At 39.0% G+C, this 17,101-nt stretch overlaps 1 protein-coding gene across 3 annotated transcripts in view; it reads right to left on the bottom strand.

The window, feature by feature from the left end:
• srgap1a (SLIT-ROBO Rho GTPase activating protein 1a) overlaps nucleotides 1-17,101 on the bottom strand; it is a 126,113-nt gene that overhangs the window by 78,761 nt on the left and 30,251 nt on the right. For all 3 annotated transcript variants that reach the window (XM_022679592.2, XM_022679590.2, XM_022679591.2), the window contains exon 2: nucleotides 13,398-13,593. In XM_022679592.2, the coding sequence (XP_022535313.2) occupies nucleotides 13,398-13,593 (196 nt within the window). The remainder of the gene's footprint in view (nucleotides 1-13,397; nucleotides 13,594-17,101) is intronic.

Genomic DNA, 17,101 nt, shown 5'->3' with positions numbered 1-17,101 from the left:
GCTGGAGGATTGAAGACCACTAAACTTGCTCTAAGTTTATGGACACCCCTTCTAATAAATGCAATCAGCTATTTTGAGTTGCATCAATTGATGATAAAGGTGTGCAAATGTCCCCAAACTAATACACAGCTTGTCTAGACCCTGTACAAAAGTACAACCAAAGTACTACTATTAATGAAGACTCTCTGAAGTAGATAAACCATGCCTAATGCCATTCGTCACCAATAATAGGGGTATAAAGACTCTCAGTGAGCTGTGGAGCAATGGAACCATCCAATACTTCTAGGATGATAGGTTGAGGAGCTGGGGATGAGGTAAAATGGCCATTATACAACATCTTGAACTCCTTAACTAAACTCTTGTAAACATGAGGTAACTACATTTACATGGTTGGAGACGTGCTGAAAGCTGTGCACCTCAGTCCAGCACAGTTTTGCGCAGATATTTTCAGTTACAGCTGGATTCACAATTTTAATTCCAGAAAAATACTCTTTTTTTATGGCATCACATCAATGTCAAAAGACAGGGGTGCAAAAACAACAAGTAAAAAAAATTAACAAGCGTGTTTTAACATTTTGTGTGTGGAAATTAACTTCTTGTGAGCACAAATGTGAAACTCGCAGGCAAAAAAAGTGAATCATGTGCGCGCTGAACAGAATATCGCTCTCGAGCTTCATTTTTCTCCTCTCGGGTGTTTTTTTTTTCTTCTCAAATTCACAGTTTTCTTTGCGAACCATGCAAATTACCTGCGGCAGCAGTTTGTGCTCGAGTGAGTTTTTTGCGCTCGAGTTTTGAAAGGGGTGGTTTTGACAGTTTGGGGGCGGGAGGAGGCCTCCTAGAGCCAGAGGAGGGCGGAAAAAGAAGGATAGCAGGAGAGTTAGCTAGCTGGCTATGCTAACATGCAAACAACCAGCTCTCCAGGCCTGTCTGCCCGGGTTTGGTGCCTGGAGCGATCGGCTCGCCGGTGCTGTCTACCCAGGTACAGTGTCTGTAGCTAGCAGCTCGCTGGCTCTATCTGCCCGGGTACAGTGCCTTAAGCTACCAGCTCGCCGGCGCTGTCTGCCTGGCTTCATTGCTTGAATAAAAAAAAAAAAAAAAACAATCGCTGACTAATTAACAGAGATTGATCAAACAGACTGACAGACTGATCAACAGATTAGTCAACTACTGAAATAATCATTAGTTGCACTTTACCATATATTTAATCCATTTAGTGTATGAACTGAGCTGCACAATAAAGGGTTAACACTTCTGAGTCCTCAAGTGTACAGAATGATCAGCATCAGTTCTGTGTTAAGTGCTTTGAGTCTGAGTAGTACTTCCTCAGGATAATCTAACCCACTCCTCGGCATTCCGGGCTATAATGGTCACAGTATGTGTGCTTGAGTAGACAGTCAGGGACTGAAGAGGCAGGTACCATACGGAGGCTCTTTACTGAACAGCCCCCTTTAACTAAGCCTGCAAAACAGGCAGCACGCGTCAACACGTCAGGTGAGCGCCTGTCACCCCACATCCCATCCCATCCCTGAACCACATGACACGGACATCCACATGCCCCACAGACAACTTCAGAGACGGACAAGATCCTGCATCCTGAGCAGCTGAGCTGACACCTTCACATTTTTTGGGGGGGGGGGGATTCTGTATCATTACTGAAAAACAAGAACAGGAAATAAACCTTCCGGAGCAAATAAGAAAATACACCAGCTGCTGAAACAGAGTGCTTAAACGCTACTTTCTGTATTGAAGACAAAATACAACAACATGCTTTCATTATTGCTCTGCTATATTGATTCAAATACCTGATTAAACCTTCTCCACTGATTAATTATTTAGCAGTATGCATGATTGAGCATATTTTAAAGCTGCCACAACAAATCAATCAAACTGATAATGAGGATATTAAAAAAAGAAGAAGTGCTGACAAATCTCCTTATCAGCCAGAAAAAACTGCTTTGGAAAAGTGGCTCTCACTTCCACACAGCAGCTATGCAGTAGCTACATTAGTCAATATTGCTGCATTTCAATCCACAGGGTCCCTAATAGACGTGTAAGAAAATATTGATACACTTGAGTAGAGTGATAATGTGTTCCCTATAGGAATATTTGGCAACCAAATTATTTGTCTATAAACAGCAAAAAAGCTATTTTATTGTTCAGATAAATAGGAGCAAAAACATACATATAATTTTAACCAAACAAGGAGTCCAACCTCTCTCTGCCTTAGCCTTAGCCTCTATTTGTATCACAGCACTACTGTAAAGCTAGTTAAGGTGAGCACTACTGGGGTAAATGTATTGGGCTTTGTTGGTATATGTGCTGGCATATAAAATAATCACAGTGTTAAATACGTAGTTTTTCAAGACAAAATGTGTTTATTTCATTTAAGAAGTGGTAAAAGAAAATAGGAAATTAAAGAAAATTGCTAAATGTTATATTTTGTTATATTTTTCAGTTTCAGACAAAAAAATAAAGTTTGGTCCACGTGTATTTGTTTTTTTTTTTCTCTTAATTTTATTTAGTTTTTTTTTCCAATTTCACCCCAATTTACACAGCCAGTTACTCAACTCACTTATTAGAACCCCCTATCACTAGTGATGCCCCAACACCAGGAGGGTAAAGACTAGCACAAGCCTCCTCCGACACATGTGAATTTAGCCACCGCCTCTTTTTGTACTGCTGTTGATGTAGCATTATTGAGTAGCATCACAGCATGCTAGGAGGAAAGCGCAGCAACTCGGTTCTGATACATCAGCTTACAGATGTCTTGTGCTGATCTACATCACCCTTTGGAATTTGGAGTGGGATAGAGCACCATCTACCCACCCAGAGAGAGCAAGGCCAAGTGTGCTCTCTCAGGGCTCCGGAAGCTGATGACAAGCTACATGAACAGGATTCGAACCAGTGATCTCTCGATCATAGTGGCAGCGCCTAGCCCACTGGGAAAACTCATAGCCCCCATGCATATGTAATTCTGTACACAATAGTCAAATGATTTAGTTTTGCTTGTTTGTTGCTAAAGTATTTTGGGTGGTTGCCATTATTGCTTCATGATTGTCACAATAGTGCTAGATCATTGCTATATTATCTCAGTTAGTTGCTACAGTGTCTCAGGGCATTGTTTTTAAGTTGCCATGTGGTTGCTATGGTACACCATTTGGTTGGTTGGGTGTTACTAAGGTATTTATTTATTTTAAAAGAGGGTGCACAACTTCCACAAACATCCTTTTTTTGTGACTGAGCTGAAGATCATCCTGCAAGAGATCCAACCGAAGAGACAGGTTGCTTTTAAATACATCACAGTCACTCAGTTATACATCACTGTATGACATGCACGTGTGAGCACTTTGCCAGGGTAAAGAAGGCTCCAGAGAGGAGAAAACATTCCTCAGAGTAAACGACAGGAGTAAAATGCCAGGATTGGAGGATCAGTCATGCCAGACTGGATCAAATGGATAATCTAATTGAGCTAAAAGCCCAGCGAGGCTCGCAATATGAACGCTGCATGGCAGGAGGATTTGAGATTGCAGAGGGAGTTATGGCAGTCCGCTCGTGCCCCGGCACACTGCAGCTCCTATAAATCCTTCTGTAAGACTGCGTCAGTCTCTGGAGCGCGCAGACGCTTTCATGCAAAGTAATGTATGGAATGCATGAAAGTATGAAACAGAGCTGAGCTGTGCTGGGTGGCCATCACCAAACACATGACTGACATGAAATCCTGCTCAACATTTTCCTTATACCACGTGATTAATGATGCAGGGGCACAGGAGTCAAACCTAGGCAAGCTGTTGCCAATGTGTGACTGGTTCCGAGATGATCTGGTTCAAATGGTCAGCACTGCAAGAAAACTGGGAGGTTGAACAGTACTGGAGATACCGCGATACTAGCATAGCAGGAGCAGAACGCAAAACATTTGGCTTTGACTAGGCCTGACGCGATAGATAGTTTTTTATTGGCAATATACTGTCCCAGAAACAATGGTAGTAAACAATGTTGTGATTGTTTAACGCTACTGTTTTAATGTTAATGCAACAGCATTATAATGCACATACAATAATTTTTTGGAAATTTGTTTAACCTGCTGCAGCACGCTGTGTGTTTGGACATTATGTTATCAATGTACTGCACTCAGGAATATTCAACAAGGAGGACTTTACTTGTACTTGTACTTCAGTTTTATCAGCCAAATAAAATGTTTTGAAATGCACTGTACTTAAATGCACTTTACTGCTACAGCAGTACTCAGGAAGCACAGGCCTCTCAACTACAGCAATGCATATTTAAATATCTGTAACTGCATGTTGGTAAAGTGCTCTAAATAAAGCTCTGCAATACTGTACAGCGTACACCATCAGATTTTAGAAGGAGCAATGAAACATAAGAACATACATAAGAACAGTTTTCTTACTCAACATTTTAGAGTGGCTATCTACACTGTAGCCTACTCATACTGTATACACATTTAACTGCTGACTCAGATACACATTCTGAGCTCTTTTCATAATATATATATATATATATATATATATATATATATATATATATATATATATATATATATATATATATATATATATATTATGAAAAGAGAATATATATATATATATTGTTTTTTTTACTTATTTAATAGTCTTATTTTTAATATCATCAGTATGACAGTTAAGTATTGTGTGCAATAGATTGTGTGCAAACATTTTACACTAAAGATCATTGATGAAAAAGAGCAACTTCCCTATAATCTCTGTAGACTCTTAGGTGTCTGCTACATGGTGGTGTCTACTGTCACCTGTCTGCTGATTAGAAAACTAGTACTCCTGGTACCAAGGTATTAATACAAGTAATTTTGGAGCATTTCTATCATTAATTTTACAGTAGAGTTACATCATGTTTAAATGTTAAATAACACGCTTTTTACACTGGATCTATCAGACTTTCCCAAATTATATAGCATTCTGCCACTTCCCACTCAACTCATTGCTTACCTGCACTTACTCATAGTCATTCTGTCACCTACTGGACTATTTCCTCACTTCCACACACACACACTCTAGATATCTGCATATCTACATAGCATCATATATAACTTATTCAGTCTTACTTAACATTTTTCTGTGCAATATTTGTCTATAGTGTAAGTTATTTTGTGTATTGTTATTGAGTGTATTGTGTATAGTGTTATACTGTAAAGCTATCTGTATGTCTTATTTTATATCATATTTTATTTTATTCTTCTTCTTGTAAATATTGTTCTTTGCACATTGGTGGGAATCTGCACCAAAGTTTTTCCACTCACATGTACACCTGTACTCTGTGACGTGAAAATAAAAATCTTGAATCTTGAATTTTCAAGTAGCAAAACTAGCACCTGGCTTTAGCTTTTTCAAAGGCAAAAAAGGAGTGCTTTGTATGAACAAATGTTATGCCAGCCTGATTTACATAAGTAGCATTTTTTAAGTTCACAGCACATTTACTATTCCATGGCTGCCTTAATCCCAAAAAAAGAGCAAGAAAAAGCAAAGCTCAGGGAGAACCACCCCCCACCCCCAAGCACAATTCCAGCAGTGCTACTCCAGCCATTAAAGAGAGAGAGGAATTGAAGCCCAAAACTGTCGAGATCGGGGTCAGGGAGCACCTGTCAACCAAAACAATAAGAACAACAGGGAGAGCAACTACAAAGGTGGCTTATTGGGAATGCATAGCCTGAACCAACACAAACAGGGGGAGGTGGTTAAACCCCTACAGTGCAGCCCAGGGAAATCAGGGGCAGCTGTACTTTCTAACGAGGCTACCTGCTGCTGTTGCTGCTGCTGCCTTGGCCATACTGACGTACCCTGGCAAGCCAGACCACACAGACCCTTAGTGACCTCAAGAGCCTCATAGTGCACACAATCGCAGGAAATGACACACTAACCCTTTTCACGCAGACAGCCCAAACGAGCAAGCCTACAGAGCATTCACAAGCCAGGGGTAAGGGCAGACAGTCAACTTTCCACAAAATTCAACCTGGAAACTTCCCGGGACGTGACTTTCAGGATCTCCACTTCCTGACACGTGGATATGACTACAAGATTAACGGGTCAAGTAAACAAATCTGCATAAAAATCAGGCATAGAGGCAGACTTGGAAGCAGCCAAGTGCCCCGCTGGATTAATAAATCACAAGACGAAACTGCACTCTGCTGGATTTTGTGTTTTTTGGATAGTGACAGTGTAAAACTTTCTACAGAGCTGTTAAATTAATAGGATGAATGTTCACTGATAGTGAAGGGTTAAGACGTCAGTATTTCAGATTACTATAGCTTTCTTCTAAGGGGCTGTGGGACTTCTGGAACTCAGAGTTCATGGAATAGAAGCAGAAAAAAAGGAAAGTGGGGGTGGAAAAAGAAATTTACTGGTCTGGTTAAGAATGCTGCTCTAAGAGACCTTCCAACCATGACTTAATACAAAATTTCAAGCAAAACAGAAAAGCTGTAAATTTGAATAAGAAGAAAATGGGACTAATAACAAGCATGCAAATCCTAAGACATAGCCAGCACTTTTATACTTCTACCTACTTATCAGAATGAAGCCCCATTCTTGCTTTAGATCTAAGAGAATTTGTCTTTAAACTTTACAAATGTGGAAAGATATGTCTCAAGGTTTCGCAAAAAAGCTAAAAGACTGAATGTTGTAATAAAGAGATAAAGAGTTACAAAAACCTGAAACAAATCCAGTCTTTTCTAATCAGATTAGATTGACTTCCATATATAATCCTAGATCAGATATGTATCCAGTTTGTACACATGTATAAAAAAACCCAGACTGACTATAGACTGTAACTAGAAAAGTACATTTCCTGAAGTAAACATAGAATGGTGGCAAAGCTGAATGAAAAGAACAAAGGATGAAAAAAAGACAAGTGGACAAGTGCATGTCAGCGAATTAGAACTTGCAGGCCTGCCCTGAAGAAGTACATGCAGTTTTGTGTCTGTCAGAAAAAAGGCAGACTAGGAACTGGGAGAGGATTACAATTAATAAATAATTGGTAATTATTAAGTAATTTGTAGAGGGTAAAAAGGGGGGAAAAGAAAATGACAAAAAAATGTGCAATTTGTTCACAGAAGCCTGCCCTGGGATAACTTATCCAAAAAGGTGCATGCTGATCAAATTTTTTACGAAAATGGGGGAAGTTGGTTTTAACAATATGGCTGGCTAGTATACGATACTGTATAACCATTGTAAAGTTATTATGAAAAAATTTTTATAAAATCTGCAAGACTGCTCCTGAATAAGCTACCACCCCATATCTTTGCTGCTGGTTGCAAACTCCCCAAATAAGCACTCTGTATGAAGATACTGATGACCATATTCGTCAATGGAACGTTCAGAGTCTCTGGAATATTGCTGTCTAGATTGATAAGCAAATGGTTTTCTCATCTTTCTTCACTTCAGGAGTAAAAGTGGATCATCGATATCAAATGCAGGCTCTATATTTCTGCTGAGTCGCGACTGTCTTTGTGCAGACAGCAGAGATGGCATTTTTGAAGCTCTGTGGGGAGCGCAGCCAAATAGGCGAGATAATGAAAGATCCTATCAGCTAAACTTTCACATCCACACAGAAGAAAATTATTTTCTTTATAATGATTATCATCATGTGTCTTTGTTGAGCTTAGGCTGTTGAAATGTTTGATGTTCTATCATTTTATACATCAAGGGCATTTGGCCATAATTCTGAAAAAACGTTGGTGTAGTTCCAGCCTTAAATAAGTTAACTACAAGCTACAAGTTCTGGTGTAGCTTCTCAAGGTAGTCATGGAATATCACATTAATAAATGTGAGTGATATGTGCCTGTCTGTAATATTAACACATGATTTCATACATGTATAGGTTTTTAATAAGCAAACAGAATCTGGTATCTCTGGAAAAGCCCTAAGAGCTGAAGGAATACTCTGGACATGAACCAGATCATTACCATCTGTATCCCAGCATACCTCCCTGAACAAATAGAGCCCAATGTGTTAGTTCAGCAAACAGAGCCACTGAACTGGGCCTTTTCTTTATTCACCATGGCTACTACGTTTCCAATGTCCAAGTTCTATACGACCTGAACCACTGAATGAATGCAAAAACTCTACTGATCCAAAACCATTCTTCTGTCTGTGTACTTGTTTATGTGTGTCTCCATGCCTGGGATAGCTATCTAGCACTACATAAACACAAGGTGTGTGTGTGCCCACACTAGACTGTTCTCTATTCCTCAGAGACAAAGTGTTGTTGGTAGGTGCTAAGCAACTGTATACCACAAGCTGGTTTATCCACATCCACACCTCCAATTTCTTAAACCAGGATACAAATAAAGGAAACCAGAATGCTTTAAACTGAAGTACAGAGTGACCTGTTCATTCACTGATCCTTCTGATTTTCAAGTGCACTAAAATAAAAAGAGTTCATTCCGCTGTTCTGCTCTGTCCATAAATATATTATCTGTTAGATTTTAAAACACAGCTGTGAAGAACTGATTCAGCATTCAGCAACAAGCATTAGTTAGGTCATGATGTTGGACGATCCCCAGCCTAACATACCCCTAATCCACCAACTCATCCCACCAAAAAGTATTGGATGGAGCCCCATCTTTCAAGAAAACACAGTTCTACTGATGTACAGATCAATGCTTTAGGCATGGTGTCAAGAAGTTCACACTCTTGATCTACTTGACAAGCTGTGTCTGTGTGTGTAGATTTCTCGGAGGTTAAAGTAGCTGAAATCAAGATAATCAAGTGTAATCAAGATATCTATGGTTATCCTTGCAATCGTTGTGCTCTGTCTTCTCTGTACCCTGTTAGTGTTCAGTTGGTAAGCTGTATAGTTAGCTAACTGAAGAAACTGCAGTCAGCTGGGTTAGCTTTTAGTCTGGCACCCAGTCGTCTAACACTAGCCTTATTACTTTACAGATTCTCTTCAAGACTTGGTGCTTGAATAACCGCAATGTCACTTACTTGACTCAGCCATATTCAGTCATGAACAGCTTATCATCAGCTAAAGCAATTAATAATAATAAAAAAAAAAATCTTCCTCTATTTGTGCACACACTCACCATCCAAAATACAACTTACCTACAAAAATACATAACAAAGCAACACTTGGTATTTTTTAAGAACTAATTATTATTTTGTTCCCATTAATTATTTATTTTAACTTTTTTTGCACAGCTTATATAATGTTCTGTAATTTTAATCAATCTAATATTAATTTAATGGTGATATTAATGTCATATAGCATTAGTCCCTTTACAGGTCAAGGCCACCGCCTAACACTTGCTCACAGGACCTTCCTCAAGGCATGTGTCAGTGTAGGCTTGTAGCCCACGGCAAAACAAGTGCACTAAGGCCATGAAACAGTAGCGCTGTAACCATTAAAATAGAAACATTTATTATTTTCAAATTTATAAATTTCACTGTTTCACACAAAGAATAGCTCCACAATTTGCTCAGTAGTCCACTGTATTATTTCTACATAGAAAGCTTTAGAAAGCTTTTTTCTTTTTGCTTCGACTTGGGCACAGAAATACCAACTAATTACAGTCCAATCTGCACGCTCATTTTAATGCTAATTCGCTCGCTCACCCACAGCAGTGCTAAGCAGATTTGAGCTCTCAAAGCCTTACTTATAGCAGCACTTTCTAGACTTCTTAATCTGCAGAAGTCTTTCAGGAGAAAGGGGCGAAACTGGCAAACTTGTACAGGACAAGGCATTTCACTCAGCTGACTGCCTCACCATTACCATGTTCATAAGAAAAGAAAGCTATAAACTATAACAGAACAATTCCAAATATCCACAAAAAGGTACATAATAACCATGACTTGTTATGTTTACACCCCAAAATTTCCCAAAACCCAGCCTGTTATTAAAAAAAGCTCTAGTTAAACCTTGTTATAATGCGGTACAATGCAGCTGGAACTTCATGAAAATATGGTGTTGCTGATACTGGAGAGCAGATCATCACAGTCAGACACTGCTAGTTATGAACATATGAGTTACTACATGAACTTAGTTGTTCAGGCATTTGAAATTACTCAATCCACAGTTTCATATGTGACACTGACAAAGGGGACAAAAAAACAAAACAAAACAATATAGACGGAACTACACAGAACTAGACGGAACTACAGTGGACATAAAAGTAGGTCATAATGATTGTGACTGGCAGCATCTGGCTAGGATTGTCCATGCAAACAGACAAGCGGAGGCCCCACACACATATCCCAAAAGTCAGTGCAGTCTACTTCAGTTTCCATGAGGCAGGACAAAAGTCATGGGACACGATACTTTTTCCAGTCTAATTACTTTTAACATGTCAGTGTACTTATCTAGAACAAAGAACAACTCTTGGGCACTTTTGAAGAATTATCTGCTCATCATTCCGGACACAATAACTTTTTCTGGTTTCTGGTTACTAAAATTAAATATTAGTGTAACTCTTTACTAGGATGTTCCATTTGATGGCCTGATTGATGCTCAACTGACATTTAACTAACATTCAACTGCATGTCTATTAAATGCAACTGAACTGAAAGGTTAAAGTAAATGGTTCTCTATTGAATGTAACCCTACAGCCAACTCTAACCCAAACTCTGATCTTAACATTTTAGGATTGTGTTTATGGTTAGATTTTAGGGTGGATTAATGGTTAGGTGTTAAGTGAAGGGTCCGATTCTATTTTAAATCATTTACATTCAACATAGGATTAAGTTGCATTTAGTAGACATTCAGCTGAATGTTAGCTGAATGCATGTTAAGCATCAGTGAGGCCATGAATTGGACCATCAAAGTAAAGTGTTAACAATATTAAAAACATTTACACACCACAAGTATAGTATATTATTCTTTTATTTAAGTATCTACAGCAAAATTTGCTTGAATTTGCCGAAAATGACACACCGACAGACGAGTATATCACGCGCTGTAAAACCGCACGGCACCGTGGTCGAGCCTCACGGCTGCTCCAGTTCAGCTCACAGCTGCTGGACTCATCTAGGTCGGCAGTCAGCCGCCCGCTCTATTTACAGAAGCACAGGGCAAACACTCAACAGATTTTTCCCTCTTTCCGACCAGTTCAAACATTATGCAAATGCGAGCCTGTGCTTCTCCGTGTTGCCGGATTCGGGCGGGGTAATGAGACCACAGGCTCACTTTAAATGCATGTCAACATTCCAGCGGGTCCACCGTCCCGGGCTGGAGCCCAATGCTGCAGCAGCCATGGAATACTATCAGGGGAGAAATAAACCGGAGAATTTCAGGATCTTGAGGCACTCCAGAATGTGCAATCATATATTATTACAGTTATAAGGGAAGTGCATTTCTACTGTCATCAACACTGACATGCCAAATTACATAGGATATGAACTAGTACAGCATCCCATGACTTTTGTCATGTCTCATGTAAGTTAAAGAACATTGCACTGACCTGTGGAATATGCGTGTGGGGTCTGCTGCACTGATTGTGAATGTGATTTCTGCCAGAGGTACTTGTCTGATCATATGGACAATTGTAGACAGACACTACCTGTCACAATCATTACCATTAATCATGCTCTTCACTGTGGGTGGCAAATAGGGGTGTGCCATGAAGTATCGTACGCAATAATATCGCCATCGTGAAGGATATTATAGCCTAAAATATGGTGCCATATTACCCACCCCTAATTATCACATCAGGGAAGTACTTTTTTGCTGTTTTTAGCAAATTCATTAATTTTACTTCAGTTCTGGATATATGCAGATATATGGAGTGGATTATTAGTATTGTTGCAGTAGTGTATTCTTAAAATAATTCTTTAATTCAATGTTTTGTCATATCAACAAGAGTATCGTTATCGCAAAAATGCCATGAAATATCGTGCTATTATTTTAAGGCCATATTGCCCACCCCTAGTGGCAATGCCTTGTATGATGTATTTTCACAACACATGTTTACACATTTTGGACAGGTTATTTAGTCAAAGTTCACCAATTCCACTCCTGAAGGATCAGTGGCCAGCACAGGACTTTAAACAGTTCTAAACATCTAATAGGCCTAAAGCAAGGACCCAGGAACAGCAGGGGGAAACACTGAACAAAATTATTGTCATAATCTTTGACAACAGCCTGCAAAAGCACAACTATTCACGCTACAATCAATTTGCCAGCAAAAGCTCTATAAATCAATGGCCAAACAAAGTCTACCATCACTGTCTTTAAAACTGTCATCACTAAGAACTTACAGTTCCCAAGGTTCCCATTTTTAAAGTGCATCCCAGAAAAGTAAATACAATGATTTTTTTTTTTTTCTTTTCTCTAAGAAGCATAATATAAAATACAAAGACCTTTTAAGGAAGGCTGAGGAAAAGCTAAAATATGGATATGGATTTACAGCGTGAAACCAAACAGTCACAGCCTGTCCTCTCAGAATACTGCAGTTCAATTCTCCAACATTTATTTATTCATAAAGGAATAAATACATTTTTCAAAACGGAGTGAGAACCACTTCTCAAAATCCACTCCAGTCAGCTCAGGCAAGGAAATGAACAGCGTGGCATCCAAATGCAATCTCTGGAGCTGTCGTTTTCTTAATGTGTAACAGATAACATGCAGAATTGTTCTGCCATCCATCTTTATATGAACATTAATAAGATGGGGAGAGGATTGTTGGGCGAGTAGTTTCCTTTACATTTATTTACATTTACACAGGGTACACACAAATGGGTACCTTAATATTTAGAGAATAGGTCATCAGTTCTGCTGGTTTTCACATCTAAAACTTTAAACAAGAGTCAGATCCAAGGTTCACACTTTTGTTACATTGATATTTCATCAGGGTAGCTTTGGTTTCACTCTTCAGTTTAGTGCACTAAAGAAGTCAGCTCCTGTTGTGATCACTTACATAAGCTGCACCTCTCAAAACCTCACCATGACTGGTTTGTAGAGTGTTGTTCTAGATGTTATGCCAAACTCTGTCTCTCTGCCAGAGTTTGACACCCCTTTACAGGCACGCACGTCACACAGCAGTGTGATCTTAACAGATTATCCTCAGATTTCTTTTAATTCCAGTTTATAAATAAGAGTTAATCTACAGTTACAGCAGATACAGGAGTCACGAGCATAAGCCTTTATGGCCATAGCACTTCATGAATGCACATGCACATAAAGGGGAGTCAGATTTTGGCAAAACAAAAAAAAATATTCTGTATTGTTTAAATGGGAAATTCTAAACCATCTAGACAATTGCTTTCACGCTGCAGACAACCTGTTCATGTGACCGAGACCACATTTTTCAATTAGAACAAATATTGTTCCTTTGTTCACACCTTGTTCACACCTTGTTCACACCTGCTACAAACAAAGTCCAAAAGTCTGGATCAAACAACAAAACAAAAACTTACTTGTATTGTTGGTGGTCTTTGGTGCTCCTGGTCTTGGCCATGAAGCGCTCTGCAAGCTTCTCCAAGTTGCGTGAGTATTCCATCTCGATCTCTGACTTCTTCCGAAAGAAATCCTGAAGGTCCTGCAGAAGCTGGACCCTCATCTCCGTCTGCTGCTCCAGACATTTCTGCTGTTCCACCAGCTGAGCTCGAATCTCTGCAAAACACACCAAACCAAACCGATCAGTCAATACTGTAGAGACCAGAGCTTAGGAGTGTGAATCTCTCAGTGTCTGGAAATTTGATTCAATTCTGATATTTGGGTTACAATTTGATTAAAATGATTTTCGATTGCAGAACAATTTTTCGATTCAAAAGTTCTATAAATTTTGTTAAAATTGTGGGACCATTTAAACAAAAAGAAAATTTATTTAAAACAATCATTTTAGATTCTGTACTGTAGAAAATCTTTTTGCAACATTTCATATATCATTTTTTGTAAATCTTTAAAACGTAACCTTAAAAATAAAACACAGACGTCAGTCTTTTTAACCATATTGCATTGTGGCTACATTTTTAATACTTAGCACTGCTTTCAAACAATTGTGCTCATGTCAAGCTCTCTCTTCCCCGAGACACTGTAAAATCCAAATTGTGCCCAAACACTGGCTTTTAGCTACAACTGGACGGGTAAAATCACACTTTTCTCCTGCCCTATGTAAGTGGACTCAATTCAGATAAATGGAGCTGGCTAACTAACTAGCTTGCTGTAAGGTGGCCTAGACTGCCTTCTTCTACAGATGCGTATGCAGTATTGTAAGGAGTAGGAGCTGCAAAAAATAAAAACTAAACACATTTTTAAATCAATTTTGGGGCATTCTGAATCGATTTAGTATTTCCAAGACTAGGAATTGTGATTCCTCAAAAAATCGATTTTGTTCAGCACCCCTAGCAGAGCTGCATACTCTGCTATTTACACAGTTTGCAGACTCTACAGGTGTCCCCATGCATGTCCCCCTGTCGCAGCTGCCCTTGGCTTTAATAGCTCATTAATAAGGCTGAGCACTAGTGTAACCAGAACCATGAATTTATGAATGTATTCCGATACTAATCAGACTCACAAGGCACTCTCAGCACCAGCCTTGACCGCCTCCTGCCTGGGTGCACATATATGTTGTTCTTCAGAGCACCAGGGGAACATTAACACAACCGGAAAGACACAACCACAGTTAATGAGTTAAGGTTTTTGGACCAAACTACCCCTCCCGTTCTCTCATTTGACAAACTCGCCTGTCATAAACTAAGCTCATTAACAGTGCAGGCTTGCAGAGACCTCAGTGCTCCTCACTGAACTCCACACGCTAAAAGCACTTCCACTCACAGTTCCCCCGAGAGGCCCGCCATGTTTAATGTATTTCTCATAACGTGAGCTATCTGGCTCCGGCATTTCCACTACTATGGGAGGAAATAGATTAATGAGGTGATCCTAAAGCACACATGCTCAGAGGAAAGGGAAGGAGAAAATGACTTCATTTGGATAGTAAAGGTTTAAAACACAGATGCTGAATTTAGAAGCACCATCAACTGCAAGGGGTTAACCCTGGAGCTGACATGAGCTTTATAATATATCAGGGATGTCCAATCTTATTCCCAAAGGGCCAATGTGACCTCATGTTTTCAGTCACAGCAATCAGCAGCCCACCTGATTCCACTTCTTTAATTAGTTGGTCAGTCTATAAACAGCTGATCACATGTGATTCTGCCTGCCTGGAATAAGAACACTGGATTGCAGTAAATACAGCTGATCCGGACTTAGTGTTGTGTAGCTAGTCACTGTTCTTAAAGTACTAATGATATATTTTGTACAGAAACTGAACAAAATAAAATATTTGGTCATCAATTTTGGTCACAATTATTGGCCAATTTAATTAGATATGACAAAAGCCGATGAGTACAGAAATGGGAAAACATACATGTTAAAAAAAAATCACAAAAACAAATGAATAGTATGTATATATTTTTTTCATCAATATACTATTCATAATTAACACAAGAAAAAACAGGTGAAATATATTCTCAAATCTACCAATCAAGGGAACAACATAAATTGTGTGAAGGGAGACACCACACCAGTCCTGTTGGGACCTTCATGGATCACATCAGTGAACCTAGGGCACCTATGATAGCACTTTGGGTACCATGACCCCCAAGACCTGCTGTTTTTATGAGCTGCTTTGACTAGGGCTGCATAATATTAGAAAATACTGACATTATTATTATCATCATGGGATCTATATTGCAATATTAAAATTCAATCTGTGATTCAACATGTCATATTATTTAAAGCACTCCATGTATCAAAGATAAGAGTAATCAAATGTAATCTGCATGTGGGAGATATCTGTATGTCACCAAAAATAAAAAAAGATGCTTAATGCTATGTATGGTTTAATTTGCCACATATAACCTTGCAACATGCTCTATAAAATCTATTTCAATTGTTTTTATAAGATTTTTGTCTTTATATCGGATTTAAATTTGGTTCTCTGCATTGTAGGTCCTGTGATGTGACTATTGAAATTGAGCACATTGCAATGACGATGCTCAAGTCTTTCAGCCAACTACATTATTACAGAAAAAATCAACTGGGAATTATTTAATGTATAAAGAAACGATTCAAATATTTGCCATTAAAAAGACCATTTCTTACTCTTTGTGCAATAAAACATTCAATTTCATGCTTAAATAAGTGCACAGTTTTTCCATTCCCACTAGTTCCACTAGTTTCTTTCTGAGCGTTGCTGACTTAAGACAAATCCCAACAGTCTAAACTAAGATCTTGATCCTGTGCATTTAGAACTGACTGGAACAACAAAATAACCAGTAAGACTTTGATTTAATTGTTTTATAACCAAAAATTATCCTGTACACAATGACTGGGAATTAATAAATTAAAAATTAAACATGATACAGATAAAGAAATCTTTAGTGCTATTTAAAAAAGGTGAACCAAAGCATGGAATTTGAAAGAGAATAAAAAAAGAGTTTGAGTTAATGATTTAAGTTTCAATAGCCACTCAAATGACCACATTCTTAAGCTACAGAGTACTGTTGGCCCTGGCTAGATAGATTTCTAGTCATTCTCTTTTTAAATCGAACCACAAACACACTGTAATAAGCGCCAGACAACTATGGAAAGTGACATATTGTAAAATAAGGGTAAAGGCAGGAACGCAAACACTACAACAGCAGTCTGGACACGACTAAGTTTATATTTTATGCTTCCCAAGCAGAAACAGGCTCTGTATCATCACTTCAAAGCTGTGGTGTAAGGTTGGCTCTCTGACGCTCTTCCTTCATCACCTCTTGGTATCAAGCGACCCTCTCGCGATTACAAAGAAAATTCCTCGACCCGTGAGGTCATCTGTATGGTAAACATCTGTGCACTGCCATAGTGCTCCAGGGTGTGTGCATGTGTGCGTGCGAGTGTGTGTGTGTGTGTGTGTGTGTGTGTGTATACGTGTATGAGTGTGATCAAAGCCCCCTGTGATCCACTTCAAACAGAGGCACAGATGAGAACACCTGTGCTCCAGTCTAATCCTACACAAACAAGACCTGGAAGAAGTCAACCACAGTGCAGCAGCTCAGGCTAATCAGCCGCTCTACCTCCATCTCTACAGTTAGCAATCAGAGCTCACTGACGAGCTCCACACACGAAAACGACT

This window comes from Astyanax mexicanus, chromosome 9 (assembly GCF_023375975.1).
Source record: "Astyanax mexicanus isolate ESR-SI-001 chromosome 9, AstMex3_surface, whole genome shotgun sequence".
NCBI classification, from domain to species: domain Eukaryota; kingdom Metazoa; phylum Chordata; class Actinopteri; order Characiformes; family Acestrorhamphidae; genus Astyanax; species Astyanax mexicanus.
This window is presented reverse-complemented; position numbering and strand designations above follow the sequence as displayed.